Genomic DNA, 27,833 nt, shown 5'->3' with positions numbered 1-27,833 from the left:
GGTTTGTTTTGTGAGATTAAGGGTCTCTTATGGTTTGTCTCCCTCCTGATCCCATCCTGTGTCATTTTTTCCTTCCCTACCCCCCCAAACCCCCCACCCTACCTCTCAAATTCCTCGTATCAGGGAGATCATATGATAATTACCTTTCTCTGATTGACTTATTTCGCTCAGCATAATACCCTCTAATTCCATCCACCTTGTTGCAAATGACAAGATTTCATTTCTTTTGATGGCTGCATAGTATTCCGTTGTGTATATATACCACCTCTTCTTTATCCATTCATCTGTTGATGGACATCTAGGTTCTTTCCATAGTTTGGCTATTGTGGACATTGCTGCTATAAACATTCGGGTGCACGTGCCCCTTTGGATCACTACATTCCTATCTTGAGGGTAAATACACAGTAGTGCGGTTGCTGGGTCATAGGGTAGCTCTATTTTCAACATTTTTGAGGAACCTCCATAGTGTTTTCCAGAGTGGCTGTACCAGCTTGCATTCCCACCAGCAGTGTAAGAGGGTTCCCCTTTCTCCACATCCTCGCCAACATCTGTCGTTTCCTGACTTGTTAATTTTAGCCATTCTGACTGGTGTGAGGTGGTATCTCATTGTGGTTTTGATTTGTATTTCCCTGATGCTCAGTGATGTTGAGCACTTTCTCATGTATCTGTTGACCATGTGGATGTCTTCTTTGCAGAAAAAATCTGTTCATGTCTTCTGCCCATTTCTTGGTTAGCTTATTTGTTCTTTGGGTGTTGAGTTAGATAAGTTCTTTATAGATTTTGGATACTAGGCCTTTATCTCATATGTCATTTGTGAATATCTTTTCCCATTCTGTCAGTTGTCTTTTGGTTTTGTTGACTGTTCCCTTTGCTGTGCAAAAGCTTTTGATCTTGATGAAGTCCCAATAGTTCATTTTTGTCCTTGATTCCATTGCCTTTGGTGATGTTTCTAGGAAGAAGTTGCTGTGGCTGTGGTCAAAGAGTTTGCTGCCCTACAAATTCATCCTTAATAAACAGATTTGTCATGGGGCGCCTGGGTGCCTCAGTGGGTTAAGCCTCTGCCTTCAGCTCAGGTCATGGTTTCAGGGTCCTGGGATCAAGCTCTGAATCTGGCTCTCTGCTCAGCAGGGAGGCTGCTTGCCCCTCTTTCTCTTCTTGCCTCTCTGCTTACTTGTGATCTCTCTCTCTGTCAAATAAATAAATAAGATCTTTAAAAAAAAAATAAACAGATTTATCTTGCCTGTTTTTTAAAACTTTACTTATAAATGGAATTCTACTGTTTGTATTCTTTTGTGGCTTCTTTTATTCAACAGTATGCTCGTGAGAGTCATTCTTGTTGTATAGTGCTGTTGTTCACTTGTTGTAGATGAAACACAGTGCATGACTATACCACAATGTATTTACCCATTTCACTGTTGTCATTTGGGTTGTTTGCAATTCAGAACTTCCACAGAATGTGACCATGACCTTCCTTATATGGCTCTCCTGTGTTTGTGTGAAGAATATCTCTGTATATCAGGAATGGAATTACTGGGCTATGGAGTATATGTATCAGCAGCTCGACTCTGTAGATCCCAAAATGTATTCCCAAGTGTTGGCTCCTTTCCCCCCCAGTCAGCAGCCTGCTGCATTTTCACCAGATTTCGATATTGATTAATGTTTTGTCATTCTGGGGGTTGTTTATTGATATCTCATTGTAGTATGAATTTGCATTTTTCTAGTTACTAATGAGGTTGAGCACCTCATTTTTGGCCACCTAGATTTCCTCTCCTCTGAAATGTCTGTTTACACCTTTTGCCTTTTTAAAAATATCAGGTTATTGGGTGCCTGGTTGGCTCAGTAGGTTAAGCCTCTGCCTTCGGCTCAGGTCATGATCTCAGCGTCCTGGGATTGAGCCCCGCATCGGACTCTGCTTTGCCGGGAGCCTTATCCCCCCATCCCCCTCTCTCTCTGCCTGCCTCTCTGCCTACTTGTGATCTCTCTGTCAAATAAATAAATAAATAAATATCTTTAAAAAAAATAAATTAAAAAAAATTAAAATATCAGGTTATCTTGCACTGATCTTTTGATTGTAAAATCTATAAGCCAAAACACTTAACTGCTATATATAGTTTATTCTCTGGAATTACTGTGCTGTTTGGCATATAACTCCCTTCTAAACAAATTCTTGCCAAGAAGTTTCAATTTTTTGGATGAACTGTCTGATTAGAAGTTTAGTATGTAACTATCTGTAAGCTTCCTAAAGAGTTGCAGATTTTAGAAATGCTTCTTACTTCTAGGATATTTTAAAACCCTAACTGTGAAAAGTTCATCTAGTACTCCTTTTAGAATTCTAGAATAGATTCCATATGGTCCTGAAGGTGTTTAACTTCTGAGGCATATTCCTGATTTCCCAGTACCTCATTCTTCTGTAGTTGCACTTTCATTATAAGTAAAGCAAAGAAACTTGTCTTTACTACATAGGATACTCAGTGATTTTTTTCTGTTTTTACTGTTACAGTATTTTGTTCACCGAATGCTTATTCCAAAATCTTTATTATCCTCTATTTTAGTTTGAATAAAATTTAAATAATCATGCTTATTTTCTGTTCTATTATTTTTCTTAACTTGTTCTTAGGCTTCATAATTTTGTCCTGTCAGTTTTGAAATGGTTGTCATCATCCATCATAGCATTTTCTGAGTGTTCAAAATGAAGTCATGAGATATGTTATAGTCCAAAATACTACTGCAAGAGGAGAGAAAAATATATAGACACCAGTTTATATCACTGGTAAGATGAAGCAAAGTATAGTTAGTATACTTTTGCCAAAAATTATCAGTAAGGAGAGTAGAAATGAGTAAATAGAGGACAATACAGTATGTAGTTGATCTTCTATCCCAGAAAGATTTAGCTCAGAGATGATTTTGTGGGTTAGTATCATCTGTGGTAAAAGTGATTATAGATATTGAATCATAGGTTTTGCCCATATATATTACATGCATAGCTGTATGTTACATCCATACCCTGCATTTATTATATCCACATCAAGATTCAGTACTCACTCTTGAATGTATCTAACCTGCAACCTTGGGCAGGAGAATTTTCCATTAGTCAGTGATAGTTCACTGTAAGATTGAGATACACAAAGGTACACAAATATTAATAGTTGCACATAAAAGCTTCTTTGTCTTCAATAAAGATTACAGTGAAAGTACATATTCTGCCTTCCAAAAAGTGTTTTTACAAGGTGTAAAAGAATGCAGTTCAACAAAATGATGCAAATAGACCTGGGCATGGGGAAATTTAGTAAGTAAAGCTTGGGATAAAATAAGAAGACACTTGTGAGAGTTGGTCACAAACTCATCTCAGCTTTGTACAGCCAAACAGAGAAACAGCATGAAGATTTCCAGTGTCCATCATGCCTTCAGGAAAAGTACAGCTTCCTGCCCTCCAGGTGCCTTTTAACAGATAGCTGTGATATGATAGACAACATTCTGAAAACTGAGGAACACTCACATCAATTCGGAATGTAGAAGTTGTCTTATCTTAGTGTCTGCCTCAGACACTTGAATGTTTGCTTCAAAGGGAAAGAATTTGCTAAGCTTCCTCTCATGGCTCAACCTTTTATTTTGATTAAAAATAATATAACCATTAGCCAAATTTGATTAAAAGTATAAAGACAGTAATAAAGGCAAATACAGGTTTGTTACAAAACCATTAGGTTTTTTTTTTTTTTTTTTTTTTTTTTTTAAATTATTTAATTTTTTATTTGACAGAGAGAGAAATCACAAGTAGGCAGAGAGGCAGGGAGAAGCAGGCTCCCTGCTGAGCAGAGAGCCCGATGTGGGGCTCGATCCCAGGACCCTGGGATCATGACCTGAGCCGAAGGCAGAGGCTTAACCCACTGAGCCACCCAGGTGCCCCCAAAACCATTAGGTTTTAATCTAACTCTTAGGATCATAGCCTAAAATGTCTAACCTCGTTTGTCAGTGGCAGTCCTTCAGAGGTTTATAGACATCTGCTTGTCTACACAGTCCTCTTTTTGAGATCAGACTTACTCTTCTTGTTCCATTAACTGCCCTTCCTGTGTGCCCTCCTCCCCCCACACTGTTAAGGTCTGAGCTCCTAAGGAGCAGGAGCTATCAGTCATTTTGTCCCTATTCCTATGACTGGTAGGAATGACTGAATACCTTCACCATCCTACTCATCCTCTCCTGAATGGATACATTTGTGTCTGTTTCTACAAATGTGCCATCTGTAATTGTACCTGAACATGTCCCAAGGAGCCTGAAGGAGAGGTGTACACTCATATGTCCCCCTCTTCCTGTCATCTTAAATGCTGATGTCAGTACAGTATAAAATCACCTTGTCTTTGGAGGACCTTTGTCTCATACATGGTTCACTCACTCATTCTGCTCTTGAACCTGAAGTGCCTAAATCTTTTCCCCAGTGTTCTGCTAAGCTAACTTCAGTATAAGACCCCAGATTTATTCCTCTTGTTTTTGTCACATAGAGGCAGCTCATTACTGCTATAGAGCAATGTTTTCTATGTTTTTATTTTATTATATGAATTAATTCAGTATTCATAGTCATTGAAGAATTTGAGTGTGCCTGTGTATTATTTACACTATAGCTAAACTTTTGGTTAGGATTGAGTCAAGATCAAAGTTCTCCGGCATTACATTAGAAACCTTTATAGGATAGTATGTTTTCTTCAGCCATTAAAAGACTGTGAGAGTCAGCAGTTGCCCTGTGCCAGCCCCAGTTCTCTGCTGATTATAATATCATTCGGGGACTTCTAATATACATGCCTCACTGGAGTCTAGACACACTACATTTCCATGGTTACGCTGCCAGAGACAGAAATTAGAACAGCTTAACATGACTTTTCTTTGGTGTGCCCCTTTCTGGTTCTCACAGATCATCTCTTGGATAAAATCCTTTTAAGAATCTCACCTAAGATCCATGTCTAGCTCTCTAGTTTATGATGTAAAGAGAGTCTACTTTTTTTTCTTCAAAAACAGCAGTGGCATTTTCCTGCTGCCAGTTTTCTGGCATCTCTGCCATTCCCTGTGATTCTCCAGAGAGCCCCCAGAATACTTCAGTTTTCTCAGGTCCCTAGAATGTGTTTGTCCAGATCAGGCAAGTTGAAGTCATGGAAGGAAGCACAAGGCCTTATTTCTCACAGTCCCTTTGCTGTAGAAGCAAAGAACACCGAAAGTTCTTTTGATGTTTTTTTTTCCTTTGCTAATGGGGAGAAGTAATAATCTCACTCTGTGATTCTAATCATAGCTTGATTCCTGTAACTTCTTAAATTGTTATGAGAACTACAGGGAACTGGATAGAAGACCTTATTACAATTAGAACGTGTCAGTCCTGTGGCATCCCTCCTCTGCCCAGTGTTGGGTTCTGTTATTTGGGGACTGTTGCCGAAATGAGGGGCAGTGAAGTGTCTCTTAGGTACACATAGGCACCGTGGTCATTCTTCAGCCCAGCAGCGTTAGCGAGTGCCTGCAATACCTTTCAGTCTTGGAGAAATCAGAGAATAAAAAATATCATCCCTGCCTATGAAAAACCCCTCTCCTGCCTGATACTGGTTTCTTTTACAAATTCCTAAGTGCTTCACAGCCTCTAACCATCAACTTTGGTGGTGCTAATCCATCTCTTCCATCTTGCTATACTTAGCCTTGATCTAATCATATTTTGCTGCCTCAGCTAGGTGATGAAGCGCTACAATGGTCAGTGACCCTGTCTTATGCCTGAACCCCTATCCCCTGCACATGTGGGCAGAGTGGTATTTGGAAAATGCTCTTCTGATATTGGTCCTGGACAGTCAGAATCATCAGAGTAAATACGGTGAAATAAGTGTGGTGTACTTATAATGATATAATTAGAATAATATAATTATATGTTTCAGCAAGGTTCTTCCTGTTTATGTGAATAATTAATAATTACTTCCCCAGTGATGCTTCTGTTTTCTCCTTTTCTCAGATTTTCTTTGTTCACTGAATTTGTTTCTCTTTTCCTTACACATTGGTATTTCGTGATATTATACTCTTGACATTTAAAAATTTTGATTCTTGGCATTATTTGTTTCACTGTTGCATAGTAACATTTTTGTTCTTTGCAACCATCTGCTTATTTTAAGGTGTATAGTTTTTCAATGGCATAGACTACTTTCATATCTTTACTTGCCTTAAATGTTAGTCTAAGATCTTTATGTGTGGCATTTTTTTCTTTATAGACTTCATATCTTGTTTCTGTTGAGTACCTGATAAATACAGAAATGGGCTATTTTATTCAATTGATGATATTGTAAGTATATTTTATATCTCAGGCCTACCATGTATACTAAAAAATAAAGATTCCCATAAAATCCTTCCATTCTGCTGTAGAAAGAATTAGTAAATCCTTTTTTGAGGATGAAAGTGGGGCTCAACAATGGCAACTTGTCCAAGGGCACTTGGGTTTTGATCTTAGACCCAGTTATCCCAAGACTGAATGAAGTTCCTCCTCTGCTCATACTTAAGGAGATCCTTCTCCTTGAAGGTAAGGCTCTACCTAAGCTTGGGCACCATAGAAACGAAAGACAGAATTTACCTGCTAGAGTAGGCATACGGACTCTTCATGAAGCTGGCATTAGGGAAAATGCACAAACTCATCACATTCACTGCCCATTTCTGCCTATTAATATGGCAAGAATAAAGCCACTACTATTAGAAGCCTGGAACCCAAACCCACCTTCACTAATGTGTAAGTCAGAAGACTGAGGATGAGAGAAGGAGAGAGGTCAGGTGGTATGTGTGTATCTTCCCTTCTCTTACAGATGATGATTTTAGAAAAAGCAAACTGATACTGAAATTTGAGGGAACGGGGAAAAAATCCCCAGATCATACTATGGAATTGAACATTGTGGAAGTTGATAAAAAAATAAAAATATAACAATAGAGTGATTTTTATGAGAAAACTATGAAGAATGTTGAGAATAGCATTTATGGTCTGACGTATCCATATATGAGTTTACAGAGTAACACATTGAACAAATAAGATCTCATGAGTATCACACACTTGGTGAGATTTGCCTGATGACTCCAATGAGACATGGAAAAGATGGTCAGTCCTTCATTTATATATTAATTTATTCAACAAACATGTATTGAATACCTATTACATATGCCAGGCAGTAGACTAGTCTCATGGTATGATAGGCTATGCCCTCAAGGAAACAGACTGCTATGCAAACAAGTTACTAAAATTTTCACAGCATTTTAGGTGGGAATCTTTCTCCAGTCTTCTGCATTCATGAAAAATCCTTATCAGGTCAGTGGTCTGGCAAGCACATCATCACTCTAGGTGTGTTGAGGCACTCCATCGCTTTAGAACTCATCCTTTCATAATCTGTGGGTCTGAAAAATAGACCCTCCTTAAATACCATCTCCATTGCCGTTGTCATTTTTGGGTAATCAGATTCCTCTTTTTTTTTTTTTTTTTTTTAGATTTTATTAATTTATTTATTTGACAGAGATCACAAGTAGGCAGAGAGAGGGAGATGAGATGCAGGCTCCCTGCTGAGCAGAGACACCCCCCCCCCCGCCCCACCGATGCGGGGCTTGATCCCAGGACCCTGAGATCATGACTTGAGCTGAAGGAAGAGGCTTTAACCCACTGAGCCCCCCAGGCATCCTTGGTAATCAGATTCTTCTAAGGAAACCACATTAGCTATAATAGTCCACCAAAGATATCCTTGTTCTAGTTATTAATGACTTCCGTTTCTTTTAAATACAGGAGACTTTTGTTTATTTTCTAGCCTAAGTTTAAAACCTTTTTTTTTTTAATTGCATAATCCTCTTCTGTAACTGGTAAAGCATTTGTGTATTTGTAGACATCTTCTGGTATGGGAACTTTACAAACTGGCCCCTGTAGCAATCTAGAGGATTTATTATTATTTGTTTCATGATATAATCATATTTACTCATTGGTTATCTGATTAGAAAAATCAGTGATTCAGCAAGCTTCTAACAGTTTTATTGTCCTTAGTACATTTTTAACTCAGAGCCCTCTTCCCCAACACTTTAGTCATTTTTTTTTTTTGCTATGATGTTGTTTATACATTTTCTTAGTATGTATTATTACTGCTACTACTACTATTAATATTTTAGTATTCAGTCGTACTGTCTATACTTTTGGCCCTAGATGTTGCTTTTAAAAATCAAATAGCTGTAAGGAGTTGTGATCTTTGTGCGTAGAAGTCCATAGTACATCCTAGGAACCATCTGCAAATCCTCAGTCCCTGCCTGTTCTTCCACAGGAGAGCATGAACAAGTGTTAACTCTTTGTCTGCTTGTTTGCAGGAGGAATGCCCGCTCCTGAGCAGGCCTCACTGGTGGAGGAAGGGCAACCACAGACCCGCCAGGAAGCTGCCTCCACTGGCCCAGGCATGGAACCCGAGACCACAGCCACCACTATTCTAGCTTCCGTGAAGGAGCAGGTATAGCCTCTTATTGGAATTTACAATCAATTATTTCTTCATTGCCTTTAAAAATTGATCTTTGGATGTGTTTTAAACTTGTCTAACGTCCTTGATGCCTTCACGTTTTTTAATTATAAGGTGTTTACATCCCTGAGTACATTGGGATGACTGGCACGTAGAGCCGCTCCAGGTGCCAGTCAGAATCGGAACATGCAGGATACTTGTGCGTCTGCAAGTAAGGACAATATCGATGGTGCTTGGTGTCTCTGTCTCTCCCACATTGCAGAGTGTGTGCATGCACGCCAAGCCTTGTGAAGCATATTTTACACTGCTGACTTTTCTGTCAGGACTCTGGCAACTTGAGGCCTGTAATATCTTTAGATATGTGGAACAGTTTAACATTTTAATATAGGTATTATATAGGCTGTCTTTGTGATTTTTGGATAAAGGCTGTATTTGTTGTGTTTGTCTGAATCAAAGTATATTCATTTTGTGAGCTAGTGTTCTAAAACTTGTCAAACTGTGCCAGTTTGCTTCAATGTCATGTTTATGTTGACTTTTTATTTTAAGGTGCTTAATGCTATTTATCCTTCAAATACAAGTAGCTTTCTAAATTATTGTGCTTAGAGAAATTGGAATTCCTGAATTTAATTTCTTCAGATTTAGAAGCTTAATAAGGTGAATGTAAATTTAAAGCTCCAGGGATAGTATTTTTTTTTTTCTCTACTCCCTCCCTCAAAAACAAAACAAAACAAACGTATTTGCCTTCTCTGAGGGTTTTTCTGTTGGAAATAATTTAATATTACCAGTTTTTTAAGCCTTATGATTAAACCTCTTCTCAAGAGTTATAAAATTAGGTGTATATTTGATGGAATGTTCTTTTAAAAATCAGTATCAGCAATTCAGATGACTAATGATGACAGAGTAAAGGAATATTTAATACCTCTTTATTTTACTCTTTGCTGTAACTTACAACTAGCTATGTAGAGTGAAAGAACACTCCAGAATATTTGACATTAAAACTGTGTTTTCAAGAAAAGTTATTTCATAGCTTATTTGAGTAGCAAGACATCAAATTACCTTTCATTCCCCCACTGAAATTTGAAGTTTTCAAAACATTCCACAAACTAAGAATTTGAGAAGACATAAAAAAATTGTAGTCAGTACTGTTTCCATTTTCCACTATATAGATTATCAAGCTTCTCTCACCTTTATGGAGGAAAAAAGGACTCTTTTCTTATTGTACTTCATAGCTGTTGAGATTTGACCCAAGGAGCTGTAAAATGAGAAGACTCTGATTTATTTTGAGCTGTGAGTGTATTCCCCATTTTGGTGAAACATAATGGTAAATTTATCAAAATGCCCAGAACTGACTTAAAGCTAGAAACTGTGTTCAGTAAATATAGCTACAGGAACTTTTGCATTTGTACCTTGAGACTGAATGATACCCTGCATGTTGAAGAAAATTGGAAACCTATCATGATTTTGGCACTGGAATTCCTTGGCAGCCTCAGATGACGTCAGCATTCTATCTTTTGGTGATAAATAGTGTTCTGAATGAATTTATTTTGTGGGAGATAGCTTGAAGTGTCCCTGTTTCTGAAGATAGCCAAAAGAATACAAGTATTTGCTCTTTATGAGAAGAATTACCATATATATCTCAGATTATTTAGTTAGTGGGAGGCTATACTCTTCTATTCCTGTTCTAAGAATATGAATCCACTAATATATGTTTGCAATTTTCATGCTTAATTTCCTTTAAAATTGTTTATCAGTGCTCAGTACTCAGCATTTCATTCAACCCAAGACCATATCCATCTCTTGTTCCAGGATATTCACCTGATTTTTAAATAGCCAACTCAAGCTTCCAGGCAAGATCCTCTAATTTCTTTATAGTTGGGTTAGAAACATCTTACGACTTTTCTCAAATGTCAGTCCCTATGATCTGCCCAGTGAAACAGAGTACAGAACAGTTAGTCATCAAAAAGCTAGTTACTATGCACCTTATATATTTGATTTGAAAATAGTCAATGTGACATTCTTAATTGTGTTAGGCCCAAATGAAATAGTTAATGTCCTTGATAATATTTTATATCAAAAGAATAATATTCTTGGATAGGATGTATTACTTTTTTTTTTAAATCTCACTACAATGCAATGTTCACAGCCATGGAGTGAAAACATGAGCTGCTCTGAGATTAAAAAAAAAAAAGACCTTGAGTGGCAGCCATGTGTCAGGAAGAATGTTTCATTGGGTACAAAAGGAAGAGACCCTTTCAGAGCAGTTGAGTAGATAGCCTGGGTTCCTGTTCTGCACCCACTGCTTTCTGTGTCATCTTGGGAAGATTTCTTAACCTCTCTGCCTCAGTTTTTCCTCTAAAAATTGGTGACAATGATAGTTATTGAGAACATTAAATTAACCATTGTAAAATCCTTACAGTGGTGTCCAGCACTTAGCGAGTGCTCACAGTAGGGGCTAATATTACTATTTAAATTGGCATTCCTACCTAAGAAGAAAAGGCACCTCTTAGGAGGAACTGGTGGTTCTATTTTTAAGTATGTGTATATGCATATAGATGCATATACACACACATATACACACCCAGTGAGCCTTCTTTGGACAGTGATATGAAGATAAAACAACTTTGTGTATATTGAGCTATATTTATGCTATGACAGTATTTTACTTCTATATGGCATTAAACTTTGAAAACTTCACCATGCTGAGCTCACAAATTAGAACAGCCTTATATATGTATTATAAGAAATAGAGCGTGTAAAAATAAATTTTACCAACATGCTGATTTTGTGCAACTCAAACATAATGTCAAGGCACTTGGTTAAAAAATTGGAAGGTATTTTATTTTATTTTATTTTATTTTATTTTATTTTATTTTATTTTTTTAAAGATCTTATTGATTTATTTGACAGAGACAGAGGGAGAGAGGGAACACAAGCAGGGGGAGTGGGAGTGGGAGAGGGAGAAGCAGGCTTCCCGCCAAGCAGGGAGCCTGATGCAGGCTCGATCTCAAGACCCTGGTATCATGACCTGAGCCAAAGGGCAAATACTGAAAGACTGAGCCAGCCAAGCACCCCGGAGAGTATTATCTTTTAACACACACCTGAATTTTGAGATAGGAAGTCTGGGTTCTTCTTGAGTAGAAGTACGTCCAAGCCACTAAAAATACCTCACATGTACTCCTCCTGGGCCATTCACAGTAAGCAGTAGGGACGGGAATAGCAAGCAACCAAAGCAGTCTTGTTAACAAAGCATTAGTCTGTTAATATCTGAAACTGGATTTGGGGTGTAAAACCACAATTAAATCTTCCTCTGCTGGGCCATACTTTCCCTAGGATCCCAAAGACAGAAGCTGCAAAATGTTGAGCTTCATATTCTCTCCCTTTTGTAATGTGATAACATTTTACATTGATGTCAGTCACTTAGATGCATACCTGTGCAGTCATAGAAAACGTCCTTGCTCTTTGGCAGAAAGAAAGAAGTAGCCTGCTTCTGTTCAAGTTCTGTCTCTTTTGGGACGCCATTTGCACCCCAGCTGAAGTCAGATCCCTCTCCTCTTTAGCAGTTCATACCACTGCTTTGACTCTTACTATATGCTCCCTTGCCGTATATAATCAGCTTCCTAACAACAGAGCCATGTTTTATACATTGTTTCACACACATTTTACAGGCTCCCCCCCCCCCATTGCCTTTAATGATACTAGATTTGCAAGAAATGATTGCTTAGAAAGGGAGTGGGTGAATAATATTGGCTCTCAGATTACTTCGTCACCAATTAACTATTTTGTGAAGATAATGGGACCTGTAGCCACATTCATAGAGCATTACTGAACATGAGAATCTCACAGACAGCACTGAGAAATGTGGCTATTCAGTGGTTTATTTTTATCCTTTACACAATTTGAATTGAATGTATCCATATTGATGTAGGAATTAAATCTGATCTCTGCATGGAGCAAACTAAAATTTTATTTCCTATTAGTGGTCAAAAAGTGACATAGGTGTTATGAATTTCTCATCCCATGTATCCAACTTAACTGGAAAAGAGGATGTGGTTTATCTTGGTAATGTCACAAAATAACTACCAGCATCATGTATACCAAGTGATAGAGCTAACCCCTGAAGAAATCATGCTTTAAGAGAAGTGAAAGTCATCCTATGAGAATAACAAAATAATGTGATCCTTGAACTCAAATCCAGAACTACATGAGGTGCCAGTTAAACAGAAGCCACCAGTTGGCTGTAATCAGGATCAGCATTGGACAGTTTCTCCTGTTCAGCTCAACTGCTTAATAAGGATCCAGGAGTCCATGATGAATACAGATACTGGAAATAAAGAATTTTTTGGTATCCTGGTAGTTTTCAAGTATCTGGCAAATTTAAGAATGGCCTGTGCCTAGCTTATTATCTTACACCTAGTACAATAAAGAAATATGCCAGATGTGGTAATCTCAAAAGGTCCCTGCCTCCTCCTGTGAAAACCTTAGGTTTAAATGATTGATTTCTCCTTGAAGTGGTTGGTAAATATTTGGATATAGAAGAATTGGAATTTGATAACACACTGGCTGCTCATCCATAGTTTTGCCACCACCCCCTGCCACATAGATGTGTCAGTGTCCTACCTTCACAAGCACAAAGGAAACAGTGAGCCAAGGGCCATTACTATCAGTTGGGAGAGTATATTGTAGTTTTTATAACTGATAGGATGTGATCTGGATTATAGAAACTCTTTAAAAGACCATATGGCCAATCATAGGGTTAATAAGCATATTTCTTGACTCCATATAGGATGCAAGTTGATTTGCATTCTGTAGAATCACACATAATTTTTATTACACTCTTTTATTTTCTGTCGTTAAATTGCTTGCATAATTGAGATCTTTATTTGAACTTGACCATACTCAGGCACTTTAACTTCCATTCTGCTCTTCCCTCACAAACTGCACTCTTTTATTTTTGGCTTCCAATTTAAGACGTTTGGAAACCACATTTAAGGCTGAGGCCAATCCAGATAGCATGAAATCATAAGCACAGAATAGATTTGGTGAAACATGCTCATTTTACATGTACTCTATTACTCTGGTGAAGTCCTAAATTATGTACTGTATATACTTCTTTTGTTATCTTTGATGAGTGAAAATTGCAATGTACTTTACTTATGAGGCTCTTAGAGAGAAGCCTCAGAACAGTATTTTCTGACTTCAGTGAAAATTTCAATTCTACCTTCAGTGTGGCCATATTAACTTAAATGGAACCTTAATATCAAAGAGTGAAATGAGAGTCATTAAAGATCCTTAATTTTTGAAGATAGAGTAAGGAACTTTGGAGCCAACTGTGCCCTATTGATATTACTTCATTTTTACATGGATATGTTAACTTCAGTAATTACACACCCTTCCTGTATGGCAGAATGCCCAGAACTGAACAAATTCCAGTACAATTATTTACTTTATTCCTCCGAAACTGAAACAACTCAACTGTTGTGCACCTGCCTTAGCAGCTTCCTTTTATTTGGCCCCCAAGTTTATTTACAATGAAATCATTCTCTGACACACCTCAACCACATGCAGAAGACGGAATTTTAATTTCAGCCGTAAACAAGCTTAGTTTTTTGCTTAGCTAAAAGCAGTGTAAGTACAATGCTTAAAACTTCGCATTTTTCCTATTAGTAACTTAGTCATTTTTCCCACTGGTAACTGACTTATCCTGGCAATTGTAATTATGTATGATGAAGTCTTCTGTGCCTGAAATGCATCATCAAACACAAGGTAAGATTTTTTCTTAGTGATTTCTGTGGGATCATCAAATTTTACAGCTTTACCTTCTTAATATTATGGAGATGTGATACAGCATGAGGTCAAGTGGCAGAGCTCTTGTGTTACTGTTTGGTCTGGATTCAAAAATTCTGAGCCCTGCCAGTCGGTTTTCCGATCAGCCCTCTTCAGTTGTGTGTGCTGTGGTCAGAACATAATGTTTCTCTTCTGTGTGTTCATGGTATAGGGTATCCTCCATTTCAGGTATCTCTGTGGTTAAGGAATACAACAGAGTATGGCCATCAAGTTTATTTAGTATGTGAGTGTATGCAAAAAACTTGTCCTCAGCAACATAAAAAAATGAGACTGCCAGGTTAGCAACAAGTATATACGTTTTATGACAGCCCGATAAATGATCAGCTGGACCTGTTAGCAAAGTTGCCCAGTATTAGAGGTCCCAGAGGTACATCCCGAATAGCTGCGTATTTGTTCTATTTGATCCAGTTGGAGACATCTTTTTATGTTTATCCAGACTCTAGGTTTTGTTTATTTGTTTTGTTTTGGTGTGTTTTGTTTTGTTTTGAAGAGCTCTTCAATTCCAGAAATTTGAACAGACTACATCTGGCTTTTCACGCATAGCTAGATCACATGTGCAGACATGAAATACATAGTAGGTGCCCAAAAATATTTATTGGCTAATGAACTGAGAATGTAAAAATGTTTACAATTCTGCTGTAGTTAGCTTTAGTGCTTGCTTTTATCTAAATAAAAAATATTGATTGAAAGCCTTCTGTGATTATAGCACTCTATCCAGGAAAAGGAGGAGAGAGAGATGCTAAGGAGGCCTACAAAGATGATCTCTTATGTACAGTTTCCACCCTCAGAAGAATGCAGAGGGACAAACCATATTTTATACTTTTATGTGAAGTAATTGGCACAGTCTGAATGTTCATTAATGAAACTACAAAATCCAAGAATGTGTACTTTTGCCCTATTTTTTATTTAAGCAGGCTATAGATATGTGGCTATAGATATGTATTGTATCCTATCAGTTTTATATAAATTTGCTAACTTAGGCATTTTTAACTTCAATTTTTGCTGTTGAATTAGCATTACCTTTTGTTTACATTTGAAAGTAATAGAGTTTTTGTCCTTTATTAACACTTTAAGCCTCACTTGGTATGTTTAAAATGATAATTTCCTTTTCAGTTGAATAACCATTCCTGTTCAGAGTTAAATTATGAATATATGATATAATTTTTCCCCTGTACATGCAAAGTTTATCCTATTAAAGTGGAAATGACTGACTGCTGAGTCGGTGAGATTAAATAGGTGACAGGATCGTTCAGCACTGAATTCCCTGCACTGTGTGATCATTTTTCTTTTTAGAATCATTTCTGGAGAGAAAAATATTTTAGAAACATTCTTTTTCCCTCAGGTATAACCCTGCAGTTACTTTATAGCTATAGCAAAACAGCCTGTCTTTATGTGGAAGTGCTCTCAGTTTCTCAATTACCATTTTTGTTACTTTTGCAGAAATGGGTCCATATGGTCTTACTGTATATGTTTATATATTATGAATGTATTGTTTCCAAAGTGATTGGATCTGCTTGTACTTCAGCAAAGTAATTTAGGTTATGGTTATTTCATTTTAGACATTCCTAAGTTTTGGTTTGTTTGTTTTTTTTCTTCAAATAGTTTGAAGACAAATCTCTGTCTTAGCTTATAGAGTCTTAGGAGTTTTTATATACTCAGACCTTAATTCAGGGATTGCATTATTAGAAACAGTCTGCAAGCACGTTGAAAGAGCACATTATTGAAACTTAAGATAAATGCATGTTATGCAATTAAACTCTATATAAATCATATTTCAGATACGAATGTGACTGTCATGAATTGAAAGATAGTTTTCTTAGAATTGAAGTCTCTTGGCTCTTGAAAAAATGTAATTTTCCTTTAAAAATTGGAGCTCAAGGCATTTTTCAATGTATAGGCTCTTTATATTTTAATTTAGAGACTTTTACATATGAAAATTCCTATAGAGCAGCATGACACCAGAAAAGTATTTATCATGTGGTATCATCCTCTGTAATGGAAATATATCTGATTTGCAAGTTCTCCTAAATAAAGCTTAAAATCAAGGTGAAGGTCCTTAGTCACTGCATAGGACCTTCTATTAACACTATTTTGGCAGAATTAAGTCTTACTATTTCCTTCAAATTGAGCATTTCTGCATTCTGTTATTCCTTTAGAAAATTCCTTTCCATCATAAAGTTGATGTAAACTCTCAGTTCTCCCCTTTGCAAGTATTTTTATAAATTGTTTTATTAAAGAAAATAAAGAGTAAGCCTACCTTGCTCAAGCTCAGAGTAATTGGCACCTCCTTTTTATCACTCATGACCTTAGCTGCTTTATGTGTTTCTTGCTTAAAGCTATAACTTTTGTAAGGGGAGAAGCTGGCTGGAGTTTCCCGTTGCCCCATTTTCTCATTTGTTTCTTAATAAGGTGAATATTGTTTTCTTCATATAATGTAAGCGCTTTACAGCAGGGTCTTGATTTTTCCCTTTTCAGTTAGTAAAGTATAATGAAAAAGTGGATTCTTATTAAATTATTTTGCAGAGAAATGTATCTTAGTAATTGCTGCTGTTGGCATTATTTTATTTTATTTTATTTTATTTTAAAGATTTTTATTTATTTATTTGACAGACAGAGATCACAAGTAGGCAGAGAGGCGGGCAGAGAGAGCAAGAAGCAGGCTCCCCGCTGATCAGAGAGCCCGATGCGGGGCTCGATCCCAGGACCCTGGGATCATGACCCGAGCTGAAGGCAGAGGCTTTAACCCACTGAGCCACCCAGGCACCCATGTTGGCATTATTTTAAGCTGATGAGAAGATTTGATGGTCTGTAGGTAAGAATAGGAAACTTCTATTTGTATAACTATGTGTACTGAACAGAATGCTGTTACAGGTAGCTTATTTGATTTGCACCACAGAGTAAGGAGAACTTATTTTAATGGTGTGTAACTATTTTATTTGGTTGAATTTTTTTAAATTTCTGAGCCCTTGATAAAACTTACTTCTGATTCCCCCATTAAAAACTATGAGGACATTCACCCTATTGTCAGAGTTGGAGAGTTGTCCTGTTGTAAAGCCAGTAGAGCAGGATGAAGAACAATGGCCAGTGGGTTATCTATCCAGGTCTGCCTCTGTGATCACAAAGACCAACCCCCCCATTGTTTTACTGGGTTTGCTGCCTCTTAGTACAGCCAGACTGCTGTTTTCTTCTCTGCCTGCCATCATCACTGCTACCACCACTACTACTGGAAACATTAATTTGGAAAAGATTTTATCATAAGGATAGAATATAAGAATCAATGAACTCTATGGAATAGAAATCTATTAGGAATTACTAATACACTAATATTGCTATATATATGCTATATATATATATTGCTATATATATATTGCTATATATATATTGCTATATATATGCTATATAATATGCTATATATATAGCACATATATATGCTATATATGTATATATGTATATATATGCTATATATATATTGCTATATATATGCTATATAATATGCTATATATATGCTATATAATATGCTATATATAGCATATATATGCTATATATGTATATATGCTATATATATAGCATATATATTGCTATATATATGCTATATATATAGCATATATATTATGTATATATATTATATATGTACATATATTATGTATTATATAATGTATATATGTATACATGTATATATGTATTATATAATACACTAATATAGCATATATTAGTGTATTAGTATATATATAGAATATACTAATAGCTAACATTATTACTTATCATGTGCCAGGCATTGTGCTAGGTGCTTTACATGGAGGATCTCTGGTGTTCTTTATCACAACTTCATGAGTTAATGCTTTGAAAATCTCCATTTTTTTGGCCACTGAACATCTGATCCAAATTTCTTTATCCCATGCATTTCCCACCTTAGTGGACTTGGTGGGAAAATATGTAGTCTTAAGTGACATAGGTAAATTTTTTCTGTAAATTTTTTTTTTAAAGATTTTATTTATTTATTTGACAGACAGAGATCACAAGTAGGCAGAGAGGCAGGCAGAGAGGAGAAAACAGGCTCTCCATGGAGCCGAGAGCCCGATGCGGGGCTCGATCCCAGAACCCTGGGATCATGACCTGAGCCAAAGACAGAGGCTTTAACCCACTGAGCCACCCAGGCACCCCTGTAAATTGTTTTTAATCCTAAATTAGCCATGGCATTTTCTGTTGCTTTTAACCAAAAACCCTGAATTATTCAGATAGTTGTTATTATTTCCCCTACTTACAGGGAAACTGAAACTCAGGGAAGTTGATTAACTTGCCCAAACTTACCCAGTGAATTAGGAAGGAATCTGGGATCCATATCCAGGAAGTTAGGTTACAGAGATGCTTACTAGACAATTAAAATCTGTAGTAGAGCCAATAAAGAGAAGAATGGATATAGAAGAAAGGTGAATCATTGGCAGTCACAAGAGTAGTTAAGAAGTTATCTTGGAATAGGAAGGAAAAGAACAAAAAGGATATGATAGATGTTACTAGACATGGAGTCTACAGAAAATAAATCTAACATAAGCATTGCGAATGTTCTCAAAAGTTTATAGTAGCTAGAACAGAAGCAATACTTTAATATAATTTTAAAACATTTTTTCTAAGCAGAAAGTAAAGCTGTGAATATACAGATTTGAAGGGGTAATCACATTCCATGCATCACTATGGAAAAGAGACCAGTCTAGGAATAACTGACAAAATTTTATATTTACAAAGATATAGGAGAAAAAAAACTACAAGAATCCAGAGAAAAGACATGATTTATCTGCAAAAGATAAAATCAGACTGAGATCTAGCTTTGCTGAAACAGTAGATATAAGGAGAGCGTAGAGCAGTGTGTTGAGAGTGATGAAGGAAAAATGCTTATACTCTTAAGAGTTTTACATCCAGCTAAATCGTCTGATGTGTGAAGGATTAAAAGGATATTCTCAGACATTCAGGATCTCATGAGATATATTCACCCTTGCACCCTGGTATCCTTTTTGGTAATTGAAGATTGTTTTTTTCAGAGAGTAACCAAATTTAAGAATCACAAATAAGAAATTCATGTTATGGGGCTCCTGGGTGGCTCAGTTAGTTAAGCGGCTGCCTTCAGCTCAGGTCATGATCCCAGCTTCCTGGGATCGCATTGGGCTCCCTGCTCACTGGAGAGCCTGCTTCTCCCTCTGCCTCTGCCTGCCGCTCTACCTATTTGTGCTCTCTCTCTATCAAATAAATTTTTAAAAATCTCAAAAAAAAAAAAAAGAAAGAAATCCATGTTATAAAATAACTAGTGCATCTTCTTTACTCAATTAAGACTCCAAACCAAGAATTAAGGATTACTACATGTTATCAGTTAGATTTTGCAGTTATTCTCTTGTACTTTCCTGCTTCCTCTTGTCCATGAGCTACACATACTCCTTGGATGGATGGATATGTTACTCTGGTGACTGCCACTATTGGCATTGTTACTGTTCTGATTCACTTTTGATAATAGTAGCTAAGTTGTAGACACTCCACAGGGAGAATACCCTGTCAGTACAGAGCTTGATTTAGGAATTCAGTGGCATTTTTCATTGTCTCAGCATGTATGATATTTCGCAACCTGTAAACTTATATTGAGTAACTTAAGTCATGGTTTGTTGGCTTATTGAATTTGTAAAGACACCCCCCCACCCCCGCAAAAAAATCTGCAGTTTGAGCTGGGAACAAATTTCTGTCTTTCTTGGAGTATTATTTTGATTGTGCTTAAAATGTCAACATCAGTAATAAGATCTTCTTAAGATATAGTTTCACAGAAAATGTCGTATAAGGAAATTCCCAAAGGTGTTCTGGACTGCAAAGAGTAGGATTTGTATCCTTAGCACCGGACAAGATAAGCAGCAGTAGTTTAGCATACACCTGTTGGATGAGTAAATAAAATGAATGTAATCTATGTAGAGTAATTACAAATGAGTACGGAGAAAGGGGGTATTTGACAACAGAAGGAATATAAAGGACCAACATGCACATGAAGTGATTTTTTTAACTCACTAGTATCACAGAAATATGAATTAAAATAATGGGAATATATCTGCATTATGCTGGCAATTATTAAATCAAAGATAAAACAGCATGAGTGTTGTGATATTGGCAATTTCATGGAGTACTGGTGAGAGTAAAATTGGTACAACCATTTTGGAAAGCACTTTAATGATCTGTAGTCAAGGCCTTAAAGATGGTTGTGTCTTTGGTTCAGTAATTCTAATTCTAGGGATCCAGTCTAAGGAAATATTTACTGTTAACACAAAGATATTAATCACAGTGATGTTTTTAATATCTGAAAATTAGCAACAACCTAATTGCCCAATATGAGTAAAAAGATTACATAATAGTATATGTATTTGATGGGGTTTGTGCAGCCATTAAAAATCACATTTTTAAAGAATTTTTAATGACATGGTGTTCACAATACAAATGAAAACAAGTTATCTAACTATATGTGTAGAATCTTCTATAGAAATACATATTTATGTATATACACACATGCACTCGATAATACAAGAGATACTTTCAAGGAGGTTATACACAGGCTTTTCCCTGTGTATTTTCTAAATTTCTTATAAAACACATGTAGTACTTAGTAAAAATTCTAAAAAATTCTGAAGCCACAAAATAAGATGACCTAGGAAGGAAAAAAGCCTTTATAAAAATTACAATAAAATGTTACTACAGACTTTGGTTGACAGAGAAGGAAAGAACAGACCCTCATACAGGTTGTAAGGTATTGAAAACTTGTCAATGAACCATAGTTGAATTGGAAAATTTTGCATGACTATCAGTCTTCAGATCCAGAAGGGTATCATGGCAGTAGTTAAGATCAGGAGCTCCCACTTCTACCCTTGGCTATGCTATGTGACTTTGAACTTTGGGTGAAGGCTCCTATGTCCTCATAATGGTTCCAATCTTATTAAAATAGTTAGGTACTCAGTAAACATGCACTACAGTTGTTATCCTTGAGATGATAGAACAGTTGTGGAAGCAACATATTCCAACCCCAGAACCACTTAGGGGGACCTGGATCCAGAAGGAGGAATACTCAGAGGGATGGGCCCAGACTAAGACTTGGCTCATGAAAAGGGTGCCAAGCAAAGGACCAGGCAGAGGTTACATGCCTAAGGGCCCTTATATCATCATGATGAGGAAGCTAATGGGAGGGGCCAATGTCTGTCTGGATCCACAGAGATATGGGTTGTGTCATCTTAAAATAATTTTGCAAATTCAACTCTTTGCAACTATCTTTAGAGTATATTTAGGAATCTCATTAAGAAATTCCTCCAATATATCTTTACCAGTCCCTTGGAGGGAATTCTACCACGTATCATTAAGTAAAAGAAGGAAGATGCAGAGAAGTGTGATAAATACCCATTTTTTTGGACTGCCCCTCTCCAGGATATAAATTCCAAGGATGCTTTCCACAGTATTCCAGAGCTTAGCATAGTGTCTGGTACTAATCAGCTCTCAGTACTTGTAGAATACATATTTCGAAAATGAGTGTTCTGGAAAAGAAATACGGAACAAAACACAAATATACTAGTGTACATCAGAATCGCATTAATTACCTAGGAAAGGTGAGGGAGTACATAAGAACCCCTCCCCAAAAAACAGTGTAGGAAGGGCATATCCACCGTAAATAGTTTCTTCATGACATTTATGATAGATACCTGATTATTTTTTCTTGCTATTAGAAAAATCAATTCTGCAACAAATCAGTAGTGAAAAGAGATTGTTCAGAAATTGATGTTTGTTTTCTAAAGTGTAATGGTGGTCTTTGCATCTTAACCAGAACCACAACACTTTGGCTGCTTCAGTGTGTATAGATAGGTATCAGTCTGTCCAACCCAACAGCCTAGTGACAGCAGACTGATTACATCTTAAAATGATGTCACGCATTTTTGTGGGGAGTGGGGATCATCTGTACTGACATGACTATATTTTCTAGCTTTTAAATCCTTCCAGCTATATTTCATTGAAAATGTAGCTTTAGTGAGTCATGTCTAAACCTGAAGAAATACTGTGCTTTTGCAAAGAAGTTGAAAATTTGTCACTGCTGTGATGGTACATACCCCTAGTCTATTCTCGCCTTCCACAATCTGAATGCAGTCCAAAGTCACTTGTAATCACTTGGACTGATTTATTTGATCTGGCAGAACTCACATTGGTGTACTCTAAATGTTCCTTTATGATACATTCCTACACAAAAAGGTAAATGTAGTAATTAGGACTGTCTCATGACTAGAACTATGCAAAAAATAAGGAGCCATATCCAATGTAGTTCTTGTCTCTGAAAAATAACAACCCAATTTCAGAGTCCTTTATCCCAGAAGACTAGAAATGCACAAAAAATTGAGTAGATTGACCACAAAATATTGCAAAGCAAAAGATACAGTTTGCTATTCTGTGACTGTTTTAGGCAGCATTTTGACTGCCCTAACTAGCTTTTTAAACATTTTGAGGAAACCATGTTCACTATTACAAGCACCTTGACAACTCCAAAAAAACATGAAATGGCCTCATGAGAGCTCGGGACCAGGGAGTGGGTAGGGGGTGCCAGCAAGGAGGACTGAGCTAAGAAGACACAGGTCCCTCCTATTACCTTCAGTTGGATGTTTTGGAATCTTCTCCTGGGTGGGTTGATGGTGATCAGCCCATCAGCCAGGGCATCCTCCCAGCTGGCCAGCCTGCCAGCCCACTCTTAAAATCCTCTAGAAGAGGCACACAGAGCCCTGGGAGCTTCATTTTGTCCTGAGGATACCACTGTACCATAGTGATTATGGTATGAGGTTACCCTCAGTATTATTTACAAGTAATAATCTGATAATCCTAACTCATCAGTGAACTCTTAATAGAATTTCACTGTACTCTTCTAGTAGTTTTAAAATTCCTCCTGGTATGGCAGAAATAATGGAGGCATTGATGTCCAACCAACCTGGCTTCAAATACAGACTCCCACAGATAACTTTATTATATTGGCAGGCCCCTTAACCTCTCCTATCCTATTTCCTCCTCTGTAAAATTACAATAATAATGTATAGTTTGTTGGTTGTATATTTAAAATGCTGATAATGCTTGGTACTTAGTAGATGGTCAAGTCTCTTTAGAAGCAGAGCTATCTCAGGTGTTTCATGAATAACGATGCTTTCTCTTGTGGGGGGGGGGTTTAGTTTTAAAGCTTCATTCAAATCTAATTGCTCTTGAAATTGTTATAGCGAAATGAAGCCACCCACCCAGTGTGGAGTATTGTTTACTCTGTTGCTCTTTATTTCCTGCAGAGCATTAAATTTATTTTCCATCTTTATCTACCAGAAATCTTTAACTCCCAATCTTCCAGTTTTGTTTGGTGAATTGAGAAAAAAAAACATTTTTTTTCTCTGTTAGAACCTGCCTTAGGTCTCCTCTTACCTGATATGCATTTGAACATTTTGTTGTCTAGACTGATGTAATACAGTTATTCCACAAGAGCGCTCTGTTGGACCTAAGAAGCCACTGATTGTTTTGAGAATATGAGCGGTGGGCAGAAGCAGTAGGTTCTGATTCCCAGTGCAGGATGGTGTGTTCAGGCAATCTGGTGTGCTCCAGGGATTAAAGTCATCACGGGGGGGGGGGGGGGCAGGGGGTGTCATGTTCTGTTTTGAACCCCTTAAAGAAGATTCTCAACCTCTCCTATTTAAAAGAATCCAGAGGAATTATTTCTCAAAAGTGTTTAATATTTTCAATTTTTAATACTGGGTCACAAGTGCTCTGTGACATATTACATTCAAGAAGTCTTTGTAGGAGTTGAGGCAGATGGTCAGCTCTGTCATAAATATGTGCTCACTGGGCTTCTTGTTTAGCTGCTGTGATGAGACAGCATAATAGTGTGGCCTAAACGAGAGGGAAATATCATCTCTCTCGTGAAACATTCTAGAGTGTGGTGGTCCAGAGTTAGCCAAGGCAAGAGTGCCACCCGGCTGCCTTCTCTGGGTCTGAGGTAGCTGCCAGTTGTCATTAGGCCTTGCCGGCAGTAGGCAGTAGCTTGGGAATGTATGCTTCAGTTGAGCGACAATGAGATCATCGAAAATTACCTTTTTTAAAAGATTTTATATATTTATTTGACAGAGACAGAGATCACAAGTAGGCAGAGAGGCAGGCAGGGAGAGAGAGAAGGGGAAGCAGGCTCCTGCTGAGCAGAGAGCCTGATGGGGGGCTCGATCCCAGGACCCTAAGACCATGACCTGAGCCGAAGGCAGACACTTAATCCACTGAGCCACCCAGGCGCCCCTCGAAAATGATTGTTAACAACCATCAGTCTACTTGGGAAGAGAGTGGGTGCGCTGGCACCTGGGCCTTGTTGCTCCTCAGCTCTTTTCAACCTGCCTTACTGTACCCTCCTTTAGGTTATCACTGGACTGGGCTGTGCTATACTGGATGTTTCACGGTAGGTCCGTAAAGGACACACTGATTTATATATTTTTTGGAAGATGATTTTGGTTTTCTATCTAACATTTGTAACATTTGTAACAAAAACATTTGCTATGAAGAATAGAGTAAAATTTGGTCCCCTTGTGTTCTCAGTACGTTTTTATTTTAAAAATGCTTCTTCAAAGTTCGTCTCTCCTGTAAATACTGCTTAAATTTTTAAAAATCCTCATATTGAACTTCTCATGATATTGCCATCTGTAAAATGATAATGGAAATAAAAATTTTTAAAAACATTCTCATATTGAGCTTTTCACATGTAGGGGAGGAAAAAGTTTTCCCTTTTTTTTTTTTTTTTTTTTGGTCAAGGCTCTTCCAGCTGGCTTAGGAATTAAATTGACATGAGACAGATTAATAGGAGAAAAACCCAAAATTTTATTACATGTGCATGGAGGCCCAATAATGAAATTGAGACCCAAAGGAGTAACCAAAGCAGGCAGTATTTATACATTTTAGACAAAGAGACATTAAGTAGTGAAGAACTGGCAGGATAAAGAAGGCAGATGCTTGGGAGCTTTAGTTAGTAAGGAATTCTAAGTGGAATTTGGGCTGAGGTAGTAGATTAGTGAAAAAATGTAACAAGGTATCTTTCTATAGCTTTAAAGTCCCTCTCTCTGATCATTTTACTTCTTAGTTACAGGGGTGGTACTTTTCATATGGAATACTTGTTTCCTGCTTTCAGGGGGCAGAGAAGAGTTTGAGTGTGAGTATCCTTACACTGTTTCCCTAGTAGCTTCAATTCAGAATGATCAATATGCCATTGTGGCACATTTTGAGGTGGCCTGCCCTAGGACCCTATACATGTTATTACCATCTTGAATATAATAGTAATGTAAATTGCTGAATATACCCAGTATGAAAATTAATATTGCTGTGAGATCCTAAATGTTTTGTTTCTATTTCTTTACTTCTCATTCCTTATATTTGGAAAAAAATCATTGTATTACCGCAGCATCTTAAGTTTAAGTATTTTTTTATAATACCAGGTTTCTCTCCAGAGAATTCAGAGTCTCAAGTTATATTTGTGAGCATGTTGAATCCTGATAATCCCCCATTATTTGAAAACTTTTTCCTTTACAATTTATAATTGGAAATGAGTCAATTTCAAAGTATAATCTCAATTAAAGCAATTTGCTTTTAAGAAAACAAAAGTCGGGACAACTGGGTGGCTCAGTCAATTAAGCGTCTGCCTTTGGCTTAGGTCATGATCCCAAAGTCCTGGGATTGAGCCCTACGTTGGGCTCCTTACTCAGTGAGAAGCCTACTTCTCCCTCTGCCTGCCGCTCCCCTTGCTTGTGCTCTCTCTCTCTCTGACAAATAAATAAAATCTTTAAAAGAAAAAAAGAAAAAAAAAAAAGAAAACAAATTGTCAAATTCAAACCTGTTAATCCATAAGAATAGGAAAAATATCTATTTATTCAGCTTTTTATTCCTGGTACCTAGAATAGTGCCTGGCCCATGGTAAGTACAATACTCAAAAATTTGTTGACTAAATCATATTTAACTTTTTTTAATTAAAAAAAGTTTCCAATTTTTAATGTACTCAAAACTGTAAAATAGAATACTTAAAATATTTTGAATAGCAGCTACCCTCCAAATACCCAGTACATCCACATACTGCACACGCACACATACACACACATGCCACTTATGTGCACACTCATGTTTATTTGGATCTCAGGCTGTTGGCAACTTCAGCCCTTTGAAACATACTAAAAATTGCAATGAAAAAAAATTGCAATGAAAATGTCTCTGGATAACTACATGGATCCTATACTTGGCTCTTTGGGCCCTTACCTTCAACCTCGTTCATTCTAATTTTAAAATACATAATTTGGTTATATTTTTGTAGGTTATGTTTTAAATGTGCAGATTTGGCTACAGGATGGGGAAGAGATGGTGAGGAGAGGGTCCCAATGTTAGGAACAAGAAAGAGTGAAGATCAAAATTAGAAGGGGAAGAGTGTAGCCCCAGCAGACATTCCGAAGTCAAGAAAGGAGACAGAACAGCTTATGCGCATGTCCAGAGATTAATGACGTGTTCATCTGGTTGTGAGTGGTCATAGTAATGCACTCAATTATCAAGAAAAGTGTGTGTCTTCTGTATATTCTCTTTAACAAGTTAGGAAGAAGTATGGTACCTTAGGACTATTTGGAATTAGAAAATAAGTTGGCATTTGAAGGATATGCTTTGGATATCCAGAAGTTTTAATCCTTCCTGTCAACAGCTTTTTAGTGAAAGATGACAGAGAAATGAGAAATGATTACCTAGTACAAAGGTACAACTAACCAGTTGGAAAAAGGAATGCATTAGAAGGCCATAACTAGGGAAAACATCACTGAGGGACTAGATTAGTTCTACCCATCAATATCCTCACCAATAGGCAGGGTAGGATTTTATTGCTAGACATACAATTATTGCTTACTAAGCACTTCTTATGGGTCAGGTACTGTCCAAGTGTGTGCCTCACTTAATTCCCCATGGCCCAGTAATTTAGGCATTACAGGGATTTTTTCATTTTAAATAAGAGGGAACTGGGGTGTAAATGGGCTGAATTGCTGCTCATGGTCACACAATTCATAAGCAGTTAGCAGGAATCTTCTTTCTTGCCCCTCCACCCCCCGTTGCTGAGCTTATGCTCTTGGCCCGTGTTCAGGAGAGCCACACTCAATTGAGGCAAAACCACTTTCTGGTTGTGTAACTCTAGCCAGGCCATGTAGTGTTTGCAAGCCTCGTTCTGTCTGTTGGATGATGGGGATAAGAGTGATTAGTTGACTACCTACTACATGAGGGCATTATGATACTCATGAGAGTAAAAGTATGTAGAAATCCTCTTAAGTTGTAAAAATTACTGTTCTAAAGCATTGTTACGATATTGTTATATCATACAACATCATTGTTACATCATACAACAAAATAATAAAGTTATTTCCATTTAAGAAGTAGTATAATATAGCATTGTGGACTAAGAAATAATGGTTAATTTAAGCCTCAAATATTTTCAAGTTAGAAATC

The 27,833-nt window shown here is 37.1% G+C and overlaps 1 protein-coding gene across 10 annotated transcripts in view; it reads left to right on the top strand.

Annotated features, from left to right (window-relative positions):
* Positions 1-27,833, top strand: part of PKP4 (plakophilin 4) — a gene marked incomplete at its 3' end in the record, with an annotated part of 243,502 nt that overhangs the window by 67,589 nt on the left and 148,080 nt on the right. For 9 of the 10 annotated variants that reach the window (XM_080797917.1, XM_080797913.1, XM_080797918.1 and 6 more), the window contains exon 2: positions 8,332-8,468. In XM_080797917.1, coding sequence (XP_080654043.1) covers positions 8,337-8,468 — 132 coding nt within the window. In that variant the 5' untranslated portion in view covers positions 8,332-8,336. Of the gene's footprint in view, positions 1-8,331; positions 8,469-27,833 lie in introns of those variants that run through there. The other variant, XM_080797919.1, reaches the window with a different exon arrangement.

The sequence above is a fragment of the Martes martes genome (assembly GCF_963455335.1).
Source record: "Martes martes genome assembly, chromosome: 3".
Lineage (NCBI taxonomy): Eukaryota > Metazoa > Chordata > Mammalia > Carnivora > Mustelidae > Martes > Martes martes.
This window is presented reverse-complemented; position numbering and strand designations above follow the sequence as displayed.